The sequence below is a fragment of the Castanea sativa genome, chromosome 8 (genome assembly GCF_040712315.1).
Source record: "Castanea sativa cultivar Marrone di Chiusa Pesio chromosome 8, ASM4071231v1".
Classification (NCBI taxonomy): Eukaryota; Viridiplantae; Streptophyta; class Magnoliopsida; order Fagales; family Fagaceae; genus Castanea; species Castanea sativa.
In genome coordinates this window covers 45,789,030-45,807,248 of record NC_134020.1, presented here as the reverse complement: position 1 = coordinate 45,807,248, position 18,219 = coordinate 45,789,030, and the positions used below count along the sequence as shown (strand labels likewise).

At 33.1% G+C, this 18,219-nt stretch overlaps 1 protein-coding gene across 1 annotated transcript; it reads right to left on the bottom strand.

Moving 5' to 3' along the window:
- Positions 1-171: 171 nt before the first annotated feature.
- On the bottom strand, positions 172-6,237 carry LOC142605483 (DNA polymerase II subunit B4). Its single transcript, XM_075776878.1, has 3 exons — positions 5,961-6,237; positions 5,754-5,872; positions 172-528 (listed from the first exon to the last, which is right to left on the bottom strand). The coding sequence occupies exons 1-3, from the start codon at positions 6,134-6,136 to the stop codon at positions 377-379; spliced, it is 447 nt and encodes a 148-aa protein (XP_075632993.1). The 5' UTR covers positions 6,137-6,237; the 3' UTR covers positions 172-376.
- Between the last annotated feature and the right edge of the window lie 11,982 nt (positions 6,238-18,219).

The following is an 18,219-nucleotide window of genomic DNA, read 5'->3' as shown; positions in this document are numbered from 1 at the left end:
AAGCATTACATAATCTTTGAAGGAGGATCAGCGGGATATCATACCTCTGAAAAGGCATAGAGCCACCATAGAATTATCATTTGAAAGAAGAGAATACAAGGGTGGAAATATTCACGTTCAAAAGCTGTACTTTGATATGTCCAATATTTTTTGAAAGGAGGATATGTCCACTTGAAGTCTAACATGAAGGCACTTTAAGATATTAACGAAGCTAAATGAAATAGTTAGATACAATTCAGCTAAAAGAAAGAAAGAAAGAAATGGTTCAATACAGTCTTCCTACTACAACTATTAAGTATTAACTAAAAAGATTAAAGTACAATTAATCTTTGCCTCTGAAAAATCAACTAGTAACAAGAAAAATCAATGTTTTCGCTCAGGCATGACCAGTGCCATCCTGGTTGTCTTCGTTTTCTACCCTTTCACCACCACCATTATCATGTGATAGCTCTTCCAATTTCCTTTTCTTTTTCTCTTCTTTTTCCTTTGCTGCTCCAGCCTTCTTTCCTGCGTTTTTCTGCCTAAACTCTGCAAGGGAACCGAGAAAAATGATAAATGTTGGCCACATCGTGAAACCTCCCTAATATATCCAGCTACCACTGCTTAACTTGAATGAAAAATTTCAACCTCTAAAGCAATTTTTTTGGGGGTATATCTGTGATTTTCCAATCATTCTATAGATTTGAACGATCATCAATGCCTTACTTAGGTCGCAGCTTTTTGTCAACAGATATATTGCCAATAGTTTTGAAGCAACCAGACAATTAAGCTTGCTATACAAACAGATTAGAGATATAAACATTAAATACTAAATAATAAAAGTTTGGTCCTAGAAGTCCTCATTGCGCCAAGATGCCAATTGGTTATTTCCTTTCTGCAGCAAAAGATTACACTCTCTTTGCACCAAGACTTGGATAAATTACATAATTTCTCTATAGTTTGGGGTGATTTCAAATTAAATTCTTTACATTAATATTTAAAAAAAAAATTAAAACAATGATATTTTAAATCCTTTCAATTTGCGCCCCCAATAAGTCTCTATTAACTAAAAGTAAAAGATATTCACATAAGTTGTGACTAAAACAGTAAAACCTATCTAAACACAAAAAAATCCTATAGCATGATCCATTCCACATGACAATCAAGCAGAAACAAGACGATATTGAGCCAGTGAACAAAGGGGATAATACATAAGTCTCTACCTTAGACTTGCAACTCCTGGTGTATTTACAAAGAAATTTTGGGCACACAATTGATTGTAAGCAAACTGAACTTACCTCAAAAACACCTCCACAGCTCAATCTATCTACTTCCTCAAGCAGCACTCTACCTCAAGCTGTACTCTACTATGATACAGCAAAGTGCAGACGAATATACTAGGGACTCTAAAAATAATTCTCCTCTATAATCAGGAAAAGAAACCATTTTACTTCAAGTTAGACAACAAAATTCTTATTGTAATGCTTAACCAGATGCTAATTAGACAACACTTGAAAGGGATACTAGTCAACCTTTGGTCTCAAAACAGGATGTCCATCCATACCTAGTTCAATCTCCCATTAACGGATTAATCACTGAGAAGATTTAAATGAGCTCTGCACCCCATACTTGACAGTCGGCAGCAATTTTCATATTGAGCTATTAGCTCCATCCAAATCTCCAAAATTACTTTGTAAAGAGCCTTTTTGATACTAGAAAAACACATAGGTGAGCATGGTCTTTCTGAAGTGGAGTTAGGTGAGAGGGCTGGGTTGAGATCCCAAATTCAGAATCTTCTCTCTTTGGAAGAGATTTCGTGGAGACAGAAATCGAGGATGCTTTGTATTAAGGAAGGAGATAATAATACCAAATTTTTCCACAAGATGGCCAATTCTCGGAGAAGGTATAACCATATTAGTATGTTGGAAGTGAATGGGGTTACCTATGAAGACGAATCCGAGATGGCCGACCAAGCTGTACAGTTTTATAAAAATTTGTACAAGGAGACTGAGGAGTGGAGGCCTTTCGTGGAAGGATTGGAGTTTGTTCAGATAGAGGGGTTGGAGAGGGACTGGCTTGAACGGAGGTTTGAAAAGGAAGAGGTCCTTCGAGTTGTCAAAGAGATGGAAGGAGATAAAGCTCCAGGTCCTGATGGTTTCTCTCTGGCTTTTTATCACCAGTGTTGGGGAACTGTGGAAAGAGATGTCCTAGCTGTGTTTGAAGAGTTTTATCAACACAGTAAGTTTGAAAAATCTCTAAATGCAACGTTCCTAGCCTTAATCCCTAAGAAGAATGGTGCTTCCAATATTCGAGATTTTAGACCTATTAGTTTGGTGGGGAGTGTCTACAAGATTTTGGCCAAGGTGCTGGCAAATCGCATGAAAGAGGTTTTGGATCAGTTGATATCTGAGTCTCAGAACAGTTTTGTGGGTGGTAGACAGATTCTTGATTCAGTTCTCATTGCTAATGAGTGTGTAGATAGTAGGGTGAAAAGTAAGATTCCGGGGGTTATCTGCAAATTAGATATTGAGAAGGCGTATGATCATGTAAATTGGGAGACTCTTCTTGATTTGTTGAGGAGAATGGGATTTGGGGTGAGGTGGTGTAGGTGGATCCGCACTTGCATATCTACAGCCCAATTCTCGGTGTTGTTTAATGGGACCCCGGCTGATTTTTTTGGGAGTTCGAGGGGGTTGAGACAAGGGGACCCGCTGTCGCCCATGTTGTTTTTGGTTTTGATGGAGGTTCTCAGTAAGATGCTGCAAAGAGCTGAAGGGGCTGGTTTAATTCGAGGTTTTAGGGCTCACGGTAGACGAGGGGGAGGGGTTTGTGTATCGCATCTATTGTTTGCGGATGACACGATTCTGTTTTGCGATGCTGATGAGGAGCAGATTCTTTATATTCGGATGCTTCTTCTTTGTTTTCAGGCAGTGACAGGTCTTAAGGTTAATGTGCTGAAAAGTGAGATGGTTCCTATTGGGGAGGTTCCTAATATCCATATCTTAGCAGAGCTTTTGGGATGCCGGATTGGATCTTTGCCTATGACCTATCTTGGTATGCCTTTGGGGGCGTCCTTCAAGTCCCCTATTGTTTGGAATCCTATCTTGGAGAATTTTGAGCGTAAGTTGGCCGGTTGGAAGAAGTTGTATCTGTCAAAAGGTGGAAGACTAACGTTGCTTAAAAGCACTTTGTCTAGTCTTCCCACTTATTATCTGTCTCTTTTTACCATCCCTACGCATGTGGCCAATAAAATTGAGAGGTTGCAAAGGGATTTCTTGTGGGGGGAATCCAAGCTTCATTTGGTGGGAGGGGATAAGGTGTGTGCACCTTTGAAAAATGGTGGGTTAGGGGTAAGGAAATTAACTACCTTTAATAAAGCTTTACTAGGGAAGTGGTTATGGAGGTTTGGGATTGAGGAGACAAGGCTTTGGAGAAGAGTCATAGCCCTTAAGTTTGGGGAAGATTGGGGGGGATGGAAGTCCAAGCTAGGTAGAGGGGCGCATGGGTGTGGCTTGTGGAGAAGTATCCGAATGGGATGGGAGGATTTCAGCAAGAATACTTACTTTGAGGTAGGGGTGGGGGATAGAGTGAAGCTTTGGACTGACCATTGGTGTGGGGAGTCTCCTCTTCAGTTGTCTTTTCCGAGCGTGTATGGGATTGCATCCAATAAAGAGGCATCGGTGGCCTCTTCTCTTGAACGGTTGGGGATTGAGGAGCGGAGAAGCTGGAATGTTCGTTTTATTCGGAGTCCTAATGATTGGGAGATGCGTGAAGTGGATGATTTTCTTCAAACATTGGGCTCCAATCTTCCTCACACCGAAAATGTAGATCGTATGCGATGGAAGTTGACAAAGAACGGGGTCTTTGATATTCGTTCGTTTTACAATAAGTTGAGAAGCTCCACGCCTATTATCTTCCCTTGGAAAGGGGTTTGGAAGGTTAAGGCTCCTCGGCGTGTCTCTTTCTTTGTGTGGACTGCTGTTTGGGATAGGATCCTTACAGGGGATAATTTGAGGGGAAGAGGGTTGGATTTTGTCGATTGGTGTATCATGTGCCGCTGTAATGGGGAGACGGTGGATCATTTGTTATTACATTGTGGAAAGGTTTCTAGACTGTGGAGTTTGGTTCTTAGATCTTTTGGGTTTTCCTGGGTCTTGCCTAGATCGATTGCGGATACTCTATTCAGTTGGTGGAATTGGCTTGGAAAGCATTCGTCTAGCATTTGGAATTTAGCTCCTTTATGCTTGATGTGGTGTCTCTGGAGGGAACGCAATAGGAGGACGTTTGAGGACATGGAAAGCTCAGACGACCAGCTTTTGGCCTCTCTTAGTGGCACTCTGTTTGATTGGTCTAGGGCTTGGGGACTCACCTCTAGTGAATCCCTCCCTACGTTTCTTAGTTCTCTTATGTGTTCTTAGTTTATTCTCCTCTTTTTTCTTTTTTCTTTTTCTCTTCCCTGTGTACTTATCTCTCTGCCTTATGTCTTTTGCATAAGGTAGTGTTTTTTTGAATGCACATATTTTTACCTATCAAAAAAAAAAAAACACATAGGTGAAGTTTGGACTGCCCTTATCTGTTGTTATGAGAGTTGCCTTCTTTTGAGTGAGTATCACATGCATTTTCTCCAAACTGACTTAACACTTTCCCCTAGGATCAGAAGTGACTATGCACTTGGTATTGACCATATCCCTCATAGATGGGGAAAAATGCATCTAGCATTCTAGCTCACAATATAAGCAAGACAAACCTTGATAAAATTCAACCAGATATCAGCCTAAGCAGATAACAAAAGCTCTTTGGGTGTCTTCACATTGCAAAACTTCTTGATAGGAGAGAGAATTATTGGGAAAAGATGCATATTCTTCAAAGATTTCATATTATCTTTGAAGAAGAGAAACTTCACTTAATTTATAAAGGTTCAATCACAATGCCGAACACATTACTCCCCATTGAAGTTGGATCCTATCATGTTTTGTGATCATCTTCCAAGGTTATATGATTGTGTTGAACTGATATAAAGGTTTATTTTAATTTAAAGCACTACAGATTTTCTGACAGTGGGATTAATTTTAGAATTTGAACAAAAGCAGGAACTCCTAGAAATATAGAATGTTAACAACACTGCACTTCTCAATTCCATCCAGGCTCGTCAGTGTCTTCTCTAATAACTGAATCATACTTACTTGTGCATAATGTTTTGACTATTCCTTCTATCTATCCTCCACTTAGGTTAAGGGAGCCATCTCTTTAGAAAATTGTTGTCTTTCTTGGGTTCTTTTTTCTTGTTACAAAAAGTAAACATAAGAAGAGAAGAGAGGGGACAAAACCAATACAAGAGAAGTATAGTTGACAAATAAATAGCTAAGCAAAAAATTCTCATTTCCCAACATTCTACTTCTATTCTTCAAACGAAATTAAAAAAACACCCTTTGAGTTGGACAAGAACCCTTCGTCGCCTTTAAGGATTCTCCTCTCTCTCTCTCTAAAGACTAGAGCAAGGTAGCATAGAGAATTCACTTTTCTAAAATGTCTTTCTATTTTATCAATCTTTGAAACCCCCACTGCCCCCAACTTAGCCGGTCATCATTAGGCATTTTGTATTAACTTTCTGTTTGCCCTCAACAAAGAAATATACCTTAAAATAGCCATTTTCCTCAAAACTACATACATTTGAATAATGGTCATATATAGGTTTCTAAATTCATCTTATGTGAATGAATGAAAGCAAGTGGTATAAAAATGGAGATGGGGTGATAGAGATTTTGAAAGCTAACCATGAAGTGAGGCTTTAAGAGGACCGAGAAAGTGGGAAAACTCGATTTCTTGAAGAGCAGTGAGGACATCATCAGCATTGATAGTCTGCCTCTTCGATTCCTTACATATGTCATTGGCACTGCAAATTCACATTCAACAATTCAACACACAGGAACCCTAAGTAAGAAATTGAGAGAGAGAGAGAGAGATAGAGAATGAATAGATACGTGGCAGAGAGGTAGTGGATGAAGATGCGAGCGCTTTCGGAGAAAGCAAGGAGGGCGTCCTTGTGAACGGACATGTCATCGCCGTCATGGGACAGCTTTTCCTTCACCACGCGCCGCACTATCGTTCTCGGCAGCTCCTCCGCCTCCGATATCACTTTCTGATTCTCGCTCTCCATCTCTGTTTCTTCTCTTCTACTCTTTTTTAGGTTTTGTTGTTTCCCTTTCCCGCCATTGGTTCTCTCTCTTGGTCCGCTTTTACTTTGGGTGCCCTCGTGATGATGGGCTTGCTATGTTGTTAATAATAATAGCTTAGGTAAGGCCCCCATGGAAAAAATCAAATTGGATTCTCAATTTTTTTGCTAATTGTCCCATTTAAAATTTTGGTTAAATTACAAAATTGGTCCTTATCTTTTACATCATATTTTAATTTGGTCTCTAAGCTTTTAATTTGGTCAATTTAGTCTCTAACATTTTTAGTATCGTGTTAATTTAGTCACTGCCGTTATCTTTTGGATGAAAAAAACTGATGTGTCAAACAAAACAATAAAAAAATTATTTTTCATATCACGTTTGTTGCCAACTACATTGCCACATCAGATTAAAAAACAACCACATCAACAACCATGTGTCCTTATATATTTAACGCTCTGTTTGTTTCATCAACATTTTCTAGAAAATGGTTCATTTTCCAAAGAGCATTTTCTAGAAAACTATATCATTTTTCAGTGTTTGGTAACGACCTTAAAAATGAGCTTGAGAATGTTTTCTGGTGTTTGGTATGCAAATTTTTATTTTTATTTTTTATATTTCTTGTGTAATTTAAAACATGCGTATTATGTAAACTAACTAATGTAATCAATATTAAAAAAAAAAAACCAAGGATGAATTTGGTTTTCATACTAAAATTTTGACAATAAATACAATAAAAATTAGTTATCAAATTTTCATGATCTCTATCACTCATTTTACTTATATATATAGACAGGAACGTCCACACATACACACACATTTATATATATATATATATATATATATATATATATATATATTAACCATTTTTCTATATACATAAAATTGACAGGAGAATACATCTTTAATAAGTACAAAATAACAATAACTTTTCATTGTCTACTCTTTTTGGTAGTACACTAATTGTCTACTATGATCAACCAGAAATCTTTAATATTACTCAAAATTATGTATTTATATAATGTATCTACATAATATATCATCACTACATAATATCTGCATAATGTATCTATTAACAAAAAAGATTATGCTATGTAAAAGTAATTTAGAGCCATATAGGCACTATATTTGAAATTTTCGTCTTTTACTTCATTCATTCATTCTTTCTTCTTTTTTATTATATATATATATATATATATATATATATATATATTTTTAGCACTTTTATGTGCAAAAAAAAACTTATACATGGAATCCATCAAACCAAAAGTTTTTTAGAGAAAAAAATAAAATCAAGTTTGAAATTCAAAGTAAAAAATTGAGATTATGGTAGAGAGGAATGAATAATTACCGCTGCAAATATGTTCTCTTTTGCAAGTTGGTAGAGAGGAATGAAATAATTACTGAGCAATGAGAGAAAAAAAAATTTACTCAAAGAACTGTGTTATAAAAGGGAAGAGAAATATGGAGAGAGAGATCTATGGAAGAGAAGAGACCAGAGTGAGTGATAGTGAGGGTGTGAGAAAAGAAAAAGAAAAGAGAAAAGAGAAAGAGTGAGAGTGAGAGAGCGTATTGTGAGATAGAGATTGTTTTCCAAAAAATTTTTTTGGAAAACAAGCTATAAAAAACAAGCCTTATTTTTATTAGGATTTTCCATTGACTAAAGATAGTTTTCCGTTGACCAGTTTTTTTTTGTGCTACCAAACACTGGAAAATGTGAAAAACTATCTTTACAGAAAGTTTTCCAGCAAAACAAACAGAGCGTAAAAACAAAAACAAAAGACTAACTTTTCTCCCCCAAATCTGAAACCTCTCCCTCCCAATCTCTTTGGCCGACGCACCTTCATCCTCTCCAAGCCCTTTCCTTCCTCTGCTCCCTATTCTTAATAAAACAATGTCCTATTCTTAATAATAAAACCATAGTGAGAGCACTAACGGTAATGAAGCCAAAAAAAAAAAACCCACAATCACAAAAATAGAATATGGATCTACATCATATGAAGGTTCTAACCCAAATCTGCAGTGGAAATAAAAAGATACAAACTTTTTCTAAAAAAAAAAAAAAAAAAAAAAAAGAAAAGATCCAATCTTTAGTTGGTATTGGGAGAGAATAGTCTGCCAGCACACCCATTGTGTGATCTTCTGGCTGGTTTTTCCTCTTAAACTGCAGCTCTAAAAAGTTACCCTGATTGTAATTTGTAAAAATTTGTCATATTCACCTCCAAATCCTTTATCACAAACATATGCAGCAACTACTTGATTGTTTACGTCGACTGTCCAGATTCATGGAGCAGGACCCCAATCATCGTCATACAAGCAAGGCTGTTACAACTTACAACCATTGATATTCATGGTACAAGGTTCACAAGTGATACCAATTAGACAAATGCTATTATTTAAACCTCTGATTTCTTTTTATTTATTTATTTATTTAAATAAATTAAGGACGTGTGGCTATTGATGTGCCAGCTCAATTGGCAAAAATATTAATATTTTAATATCACCGTTAGCCACGTTAGTATTGTCCATCCGTTATCTAACAACATGGACTATTTTGACACAATAGCAAAAGCTTAAGGACTAAACTGACACATTTGAAACGTTAGGGACCAAATTGACATATAGTGTAAAGGATAGGGACCAAATATGTAATTTACCCTAAAATTTTTAATTTTTGTGCCAAATAAGTTATTAGTGCAAAACCCAAAGAGTTTATATATATATAAACTATACAAATGCTAAGCCAAACCCGAATAAATGTTGCAATAGAGAAATTGGATTGTCACAAAAACTAAACTCTTCGAATTCGCTCTATTTAATGGAAACTATGAAATTGTTGATGAAGTTTTAGAGAAGCTTCGAAATCGCTCTATTTACTCAAAGGTTTTAGAGAAGCTTGTTGTCTTCACTGTGCAGTCATTTTCTACCTTAGGCCCTTCCCCCCCCCCCCCCCCTCTCTCTCTCTCTCTAAGTAAATACTTCTTTATGTTCAATTATTGTCTCTGGATTTTTTTTTTCCTTTAATTTTTTTAAATCATTTTCACTAAGGTTTATAGCTCTCTTTGTGCAAATTTCTCATTCATTTTTGATACTCTTATTTGGAATACTAATGGGTTTGAGTCAATTTAGGAATTTTGCAACTTCAATAGTTTAATTTTTATTGATTTTCATTCCTTTCTATCACCGTTGTCTAATGTTCCTATGCATAAGCACAGGTTACAAGTTAGTTCTTCTAAAAGTAATCTCTTACATTCTTCTAGTGAAAAACTAGAAAAATAATAAATCCTATAGGTCGACAACACAGAATTCAACCCTAGAACCCATATTTTTTTATTGAGCATCGATTTTACTTGGGAAACAAAACCATTTATTCATGGGTTTCAATTAGATCTATGGATAAAATTTTTCTTGCCATCAAACAAGGGACCTAAGTTCAAATCCCATTCATACCAATCAATTTATGTATTGACTTTTTTTTTTTTTTTTTTTTGAAATCATAGTATCTGTGTATCTAACTAAGAAATATTACTTTTGGAATGAAAAATAAAAAATGGAAAATATTATCATTTTAAGTGACATTTATGGTATAAAAATGTCAATTTATTGTGGCAGTAGCATTACTATGTGTCTTTAGGTCCCCATGCTAAAGGGAGTTTTATTTTCTTAGTGTCATTGGTGAAGATCTATCAACAATGCTTTTTATTTTTTAAATTTTTATGGGGTCTATAATACTTTTGAACAATCGTTAATAAGTGATTTGAGCAATGTATGATTTATCTAATAAAAAATTAAAAAGGACGTGCACATTGATTTCAAAAAAAGAGAAAGCACGCGCACTTTCAAAAGGCAAAGACTTTAGAGGAGACTTTATTAAGTAAAAACATACTTTAGAGGGGGTAAAAAAATGGGCAATTACAGTTATAACTATGAACTATATCCTTCATTTATACTTATCATCTTAAAATTTTAGAACGCACAATTATCACCCTAAATTATAACTTGTATTTCACGTTACATACTACCATTAATTGAGTTATTAACTTGGAAGGAAAAAGCATGTCAAGTGTGACTCATGTGACCTCTACATAAGAGATTGACATGTGGATCTCATAGTTATGATACTCACAAATTAGTCTCACATAGATACTTTTGAATAGACCCAACATCTAAACTTTTATTTTCCTATACAACACATTAAAATAATATATATACACAAATATACAACACAACTTTTATTTTCCTAGAGAGTGAAAGAGATGAAAGGGAGAGAAGTGGAAATAAAATATATTAAAAACTTATACCATTTTACTACAATACTATCATAAATTTTAGCACTATTGTAAAAAAAAAAAAATTGCAATTAAAAGACCGGGTAATGGGCTTGTTTTGTGCTTTAATGCTAAAATTCACCAACATATACCATTTGCAAAACCCAATGCCAATACTTTTATAAAATGATATAGAATAATTGATAAAATAGCATTTGAGAAGGTAAAATAGAATAGTTTAAAGATAGCAAATGTGAATATTACCAGTTTTGACTGATGAATGATTCTTGTAAATACCATTTAGTTTTTTTAAGGCAAAAATGTAAAACTAACCCTCTAACTTTCATTGTTTTTCATTTCAGACCTCTAACTTTCAGTTTTGTTAATTCAGTCCTCTAACTTTCAATTTTTGTCAATTCAGGGCTTCGTTACAACTCAATTAGTGCTACTGTTAGAACTCCTGAAACGACGTCGTTTTGCATTTTTTTTTAAATTCAGAATTAAAAGAAAAAAAGAAAAATCTGGAAAAAAAAAAAAAAACATTAAGGTGTGGCAACCTTGCAAGAAGAAGAGGTCTTGTTCCATTAGCTCTGAAAAGAGAGAAACCATTTTGATTTTGGAGGAATTGATTGTGTTTTTTTTTGTTTGGAGGGAGAGAAATTTTTTAGAGAGATTGAGAGAAAGAAGATGGCATTGAAGTCATCGTCGGTGGCGGCCAACAATAACGGCAGGACACGTGTGAGGAAGTATGAGCTTGGTCGAACCCTAAGCAAGGGCAATTTTGCAAAGGTCAAGTTTGCTAGGAATGTCGACACCGGTGAGAACGTCACTATCAAGATTCTCGACAAAGAAAAGATTCTCAAGCACAAGATGATCACTCAGGTACTCATTGTAATCCTAATCTTTCATTCATTTTTTTCGAATCATTCGAATCAAATTTTTTTTTCTCTATTTTTCTGATTTTCTGGTTAGATTTATTGATTCAATTAGTTGAATTAGAGGAATTTCTTTGATTTTACACCGAGTAAGACCGTAATAGTATTTGTTGTTTGATTGTTTGGCTACCAAGAAAAAATGAACAAGGAAAAAGAGCAAGCGAAATGTAATTTGTTGTTTTTGATTTTTAACTATTTCAAAGAGTTTGCACGAGCTTACAAATTGAAACATATATGGCATCAAGTTTTGTAATTTCTCTCTCAAATAGACTCAGTCTCTCTCTCAAATCGTTTCTCCAATTTCTCTGAGTTAGGAGTGATTTCTTTGTTTTGATTTAGGGGAAGGGACGTCGTTCCCCTTAATTTTTTTTTTTTTTTTTTTTTTTTCAGATTTTTCTTATTTTCTTTTAATTCGAATTAAAAAAAAATGCAAAACGGTGTTGTTTCAAGAGTTCTCACGGCAACACTAACTGAGTTGTAACGGAGTCCTGAATTGACAAAAATTGAAAGTTAGAGAATTGAATTGACAAAACTGAAAATTAGAGGACTGAAATGAAAAACAGTGAAAGTTAGAGGGTCAATTTTGTATTTTTACCTTTTTTTTAATGAGATTGATGAATGATCCTTGAAAATACCCTTTAGTTTTTTAAAGAATGAGAATATTTGATCAAGAGTAGGTAGACGACGTACAACACATGTTTGAACAATAAAGCTACAATTTTTTTTTGAATGAATAAGAGTGGACCGCGTTCAACACATGGTTGAACGATAAAGCCCAAATTTTTGTTTGTTTGTTTTTTTTTTTTTAATGAATGAGAATATTTCAACAAGAGTAGACCACGTCAACACATGGTTGAACAATAAAGCTGCAGTGTCAATGTTTTGTAATTCTAGGACTTTGATTGACTTAAAAGAAAAAGGAAAAAAAAAAAAAAGACTAGAAAGAAAGATAGAAGCTTTTTATTTTTATGAATGAGAAAATTTGATCAATAGTAGGTAGACTCGTACAACACATGGTTGAACAATAAAGATACAATTTTTTTTTTAATGAATGAGAATATTTCAACGAGAGTAGACCACGTCAACACATGGTTGAACAATAAAGCTGCAATGTGAATGTAGTTTTGTAATTCAAGGACTTGATTGACTTAAAAGAAAAAAAGGCTGGAAAGATTTTTTTTTTTGTTTATTTGAAAATACACTTTTGATCCTTATATTTTTGGTCTATTTTTATTTTGATCCCTATATTTAATTTCACGCCTACCTTAGTCCCTGAAAACGAAAAATCATGTCCATTTCAAACCATGCCGTCGACCAAGTAACGGAAAATGCACACGTGTTAAACCGAATGCAATGTTGGCATGTTAGATACTGATGTGGCTAATAAAATAATAATACAAAATTTATTTGGCATTTAAAAAATGCTACATCAACATATAAATTAATTGAAAATAAAAAATAAAATTTTTTAATTTTAACTGAAAATTTTCAAAAACAAAAACAAAAACAAAACAAAAAAAAACAAAATTCAATTTTAAATACTAATTTATAGCAATTATCTCAATTTTTCTTGAACTTTCTTAAGAAACAAACACTAAATTAACACTCCTTCTCACTCTATGTTGGTGTGTCTGTGTTTTTTTTTTTTTTTTTGACAACTTGGTGCATTTGTGTTTGTATCTATTTCATTTTCTTCTTTCTTTTAAGATAAACCAACAAAGAAAAAAAAATCTTTTGTGAATAAATTTGTGTTTTGATTCTCTTATTTGGAATACTTATGGGTTTGTGTCAATTTAGGAATTTTGCAACTTCAATAGTTTAATTTTTATTGATTTTCATTCCTTTTTATCAACATTGTCTAATGTTCTTTTGTATAAGCACGGGTAACAAGCTAGTTCCTCTAAAGTTAATCTCTTACATTCTTCTAGTGAATAAATTAGAAAAATAATAAATCCTATAGGTTGACGCCACAAAATTCAACCCTAAAACCCATATTTTTTTATTGAGCATCAATTTTACTTGGGAAACAAAACCATTTATTCCTGGGTTTCAATTAGTTCTATTGATAAAATTTTTCTTGCCATCAAACAAGAGACCTAAGTTCAAATCCTGTTCATACCAATCAATATATGTATTGACTTTTTTTTTTTGGTTTTGTTTTGAAACCCTGTTAATCTAATTAACTAAGAAATATTACTTTTGGAATGAAAAATAAAAAAATGGAAAACAATATCATTTTAAGTGACATTTATGGTATAAAAATGTCAATTTATTGTGTTGGTAGCATTACTATGTGGCTTTAGGTCCCCACACTAAAGGGAGTCTTATTTTCTTAGCGTCATGGGTAAAGATCTATCAATAATGCATTTTATTTTTTAAATTTTCATGGGGTCTATAATGCTTTTGGACAATCTTTAACAAGTGATTTGAGCAATGTATGATTTATCTAATAAAAAATTAAATAGGATGTGCACATTAATTTCAAAAAAAGAGAAAGGACACGCACTTTCAAAAGGCAAAGACTTTAGAGGAGACTTTATTAAGTAAAAAAAATACTTTGGAGGGGGTAAAAAAGGGGGCAATTACACTTAGGACCGTAAATTATATCTATATCCTCCGTTTACACTTATCATTCTAAACTTTTAGAATGCATAATTATCACCTTAAACTATAACTTATGATTCACTTTACATACTACCATCAATTGGGTTATTAGCTTGGAAGGAAAAAGCATATCAAGTGTGACTTACATGACTTCCTGAGAAGAGATTGATATGTGGGCCTCATAATTATGATGCTTGCAAGTTAGTCTCACATGGGTACCTTCTCACAATGGTGAGGTCCATCATTAGTTTTTTTACCAATTTTGACTGATAAATGATTCTTGAAAATACCCTTTATTTTCTTAACAAAAGAGAATATTTTATCAAAATTTGGTAGACCATGAACAATACATGGTTGAACAATAAAGCTACAATTTTTTTTTTAATGAATAAGAGTAGACCACGTACAACACATGGTTGAACAATAAAGCCACAAATTTTTGTTTTTAAATTTTTTAATGAATGAGAATATCTATATATATATAAATAAATAAATAAATAAATATATATATATATATATATATATATATATATAAAGTGCCAATGAGTAAAGGAACAGTGCATTTGGTTTATTCAAGTGGCACTGTTCTTGTTCCGCTAGCCTCCTTCTTCTTCTTCTTCTTCTTTTTTTTTTTTTTTTTTTTTATTTTAAATATTGCCTGTTAAACTCGGTTAAAACAACAAATTTTCACAATTGTTAGAAGTGTTAAATCCCTATAAATCAAAATAAAATAACAAAAATATCATACTGGAATTAATCACAACTAAAAATAAAGGTATTGTAGGAAAAGAAGTGTCACATCTACAACATTTTTCACAATATTTTCATAATAAATCGTAGTGGTAAATTTTTATTGGTTTTAATTTAAATTTCTATATATAAAAAGTGTAAATGAGTAAAGCTACCGTGCATTTGGTTTGTTCAAGTGGCACTATTCCGCTCACCCTTTCTTTTTATTTTTTTTGTTAATATCACAAGTTGAACTCTATTAAAACAAAAAATTATCACAATTATCACAATTGTTAGAAGTGTTAAGTCCTTATAGGTCAAAATAAAATAACAACAATATCATACTGGGACCAACCCAACTAAAAATAAATGTATTGTAGAAAAAAGAAGTGCTACATTTACAGCATTTTTACAACATTTTCATAATAAATTATAGTGATAAATTTTTATTGGTTCTAATTTAAATTTCTATATATAAAAAGTGTAAATGAGTAAAGCAACCGTGCATTTGGTTTGTTCAAGTGGCACTGTTCTGCTGGCCCTTTTTTTTTTTAATGTTAATGTCGCATGTTGAACTTTATTAGAATAACAAATTATCACAATTGTTAAAGGTGTTAAGTCCTTATAGGTCAAAATAAAATAATAAAAATATTATATTGGGACCAATCACAACTAAAAATAAAGGTTTTGTAGAAAAAGAAGTGCTACATCTACAACATTTTTCACATTATTTTCATAATAAATCATAGTGATAAATTGTTATTGGTTCTAATTTAAATTTCTATATATAGAAAGTGTAAATGAGTAAAGCAAATGTGCATTTGGTTTGTTCAAGTGGCAAAATTTCGTTGGCCCCTTTTTTTTTTTCTTTTTTCTTTTTTTGTTAACATCGCCTGTTGAACTCTATTAAAATAATAAATTGTGATAATATTTTCACAATTGTTAGAGGTGTTAAGTCCTTATAAGTCAAAATAAAATTATAAAAATAACATATTGGGACTAACCACAACTAAAAATAAAGGTATTATGGAAAAAGAAGTGTTACATCAACAACATTTTTCACAACATTTCCATAACAAATCATAGTGGTAAATTGTTATTAATTCTAATTTAAATTTCTATATATAGTAAGTGTAAATGAGTAAAGCAACCGTGCATTTGGTTTGTTCAAGTGGCATTGTTCTGCTGGCCCTTTTTTTTTTTTTTTTTTGTTAATATCGCATGTGGAACTTTATTAAAATAACAAATTATCATAATATTTTCATAATTGTTAGAGGTGTTAAGTCGTTATAGGTTAAAATAAAATAATAAAAATATCATACTGGGACCAACTGCAACTAAAAATAAAGGTATTATAAAAAAAGAAGTGCTACATCTATAACATTTTTCATAACATTTTCATAATAAATCATAGTGGTAAATTGTTATTGGTTCTAATTTAAATTTCTATATATAGAAAGTGTAAATGAGTAAAGCAACTGTGCATTTGGTTTGTTCAAGTGGCACTGTTCCGCTGGCCTTTTTTTTTGGTTAACATAGCCTGTTGAACTCTATTAAAACAACAAATTATCATAATATTTTCACAATTGTTAGAGTTGTTAAATCCTTATAGGTCAAAATAAAATTATAAAAATATCATATTTGGACTAACCACAACTAAAAATAAAGGTATTGTAGAAAAAGAAGTGCTATATCTACTGATGAGTCCATAGAAATTACTAAGGTCGTCTATCTTAATGGACAACCTTGCATCATTAGTAGGCCAAAAGATGTAACCACTCAAGCACATTCAACACATTAATAGCAACTGTTACTCATCGGTCTTAAACGCCCATCAATACGATAACGGTTACATATGGGTAATAATCACCTCCAATTATGTACAACAACTATCCAAATCACCTATAAAAAAGACAGTCCATCTCACTTGTGAAGGTACGTCACAAACTATTACAAAACATTATCTACATACGAAAGATATGGATTGATACTAACTTGAGCATCGGAGGCTCCCCCACCAGGCACAACCTGGTGGTCTCTTCGATTAGTTCTCCTTTATTTTGCAGGTCCTACAAGGTCGTCAAGAGCTCTAGATTGGACAAGTAACCCAACTGATGATTTTGGCATCATCAGTTTGGCGCCGTCTGTGGGAAAAAGATTAGCCATTAACCTCTTCCTATGACAAAGGGTTACTCAGTTCAATCCAAAGTTATAAAATACTGAATTACTGTGCTCATCCAAGGTAGCAACAAAAAATGCATAATTGTGAATCAGATAGACGTTGTGGAGTTGAGTTTCAATGAAGATGTCATGGTCAAAAGTCTTAAAGTGGGCATACAATAATGAGGGAAGAGCGAAGAGGCTACCTCTTGCCAAGGAGCAAGGCCATGAACGAAGCAAATGGAGGAAACAATATTGGAAAGTAAGTACCCAAATTTTCTATTTACTTCTTGATTATCTTAAGTGGCTCCATAATGCATATTTTGGCATGTTTGGACCGTAATGGATCCTTTATCCATCTGTTATCCATGATTCACGCCCCTCATTAATTCACTCAAACAATATTGCTTTGCTAAACTCAAATATAAGGCTATTCATAAACTAAATAGTGAAGCATATATTTATTTAGAAAAGTGGAGAATGTTTGGTGATATCTCATGTACGAGAGATGTGCTTGTTCCAAAGGGGATGTAAATATTTGTACAACTGTAAGGCTTTAATAGTTACAGCTTACATAGATATAATATATATGGGAAATAAAATGGATTTGTCAATGGGAGACTAACCGTTTCCTCTATAATATTCATATTGGAGCCAAATTTTTTGGCCTTGATATCCTATTTATGGCCATCAAAAATGTCTTATTACATTTCCTAATATACTCATAGCATAACATCCTAGTTGATAGGCAAGCATTATGACTTTTCATACCACCACTTTTCTTTCCAAGTGCATCTTGCTAAGATAAGAAAAAAAAAAAAAAAAAAGGGAGATATTGCTTCGGTTTCAAACTAAGATTCCTCAAATATCTTCTTTACATGGTGAATAAGTTTATGTGATGCCTATATGCTCATGCACCATATGATATAATGCTCATGTTATGTTTATTGGTCGAGGTTATGAATTTATGATATTCCAACATTTAAACATTGCTGTTAAGAATTGTTTAAGGTAAAAACTCCCAACCTTTGTTTTCCTGCCAAATTTAAAGATATTAATTTTGAGTATTAAAGAAAAATGAAACCAAAATTTATCTCATAATTTTGAACATTAAAGAGGTGGAGTCAAATTTTACTGCCTTTCCAAATTTATAAGCCCTAAGTTTAGGCATTAAAACCAGAAGTTATTTGGTTGCATTTTTAGAATTTGTGAAATTAAATCTAAGGTTTTCAAAGAAAATTCTGCCTAAAGAAAGGTAGTGAATTTCCTAATGGGTGTTAAGGATCCTCCTATGAATGCTCCTTGGGGCCTTCAGTTAAATGTGTTAAATGTTATTTTCTGGTCAAAAGATCTGATTATCCATATCACATAAAA

Coding starts and splice junctions, on each gene's coding strand:
- LOC142605483 (XM_075776878.1), bottom strand. CDS start 6,136: ATGGAGAGCGAGAATCAGAAAGTGATATCGGAGGCGGAGGAGCTGCCG. Junction 5,873..5,960: donor ATCCACTACCTCTCTGCCAC/GTATCTATTCAT, acceptor GTGAATTTGCAG/TGCCAATGACATATGTAAGG. Junction 529..5,753: donor TCTTAAAGCCTCACTTCATG/GTTAGCTTTCAA, acceptor GTTCCCTTGCAG/AGTTTAGGCAGAAAAACGCA.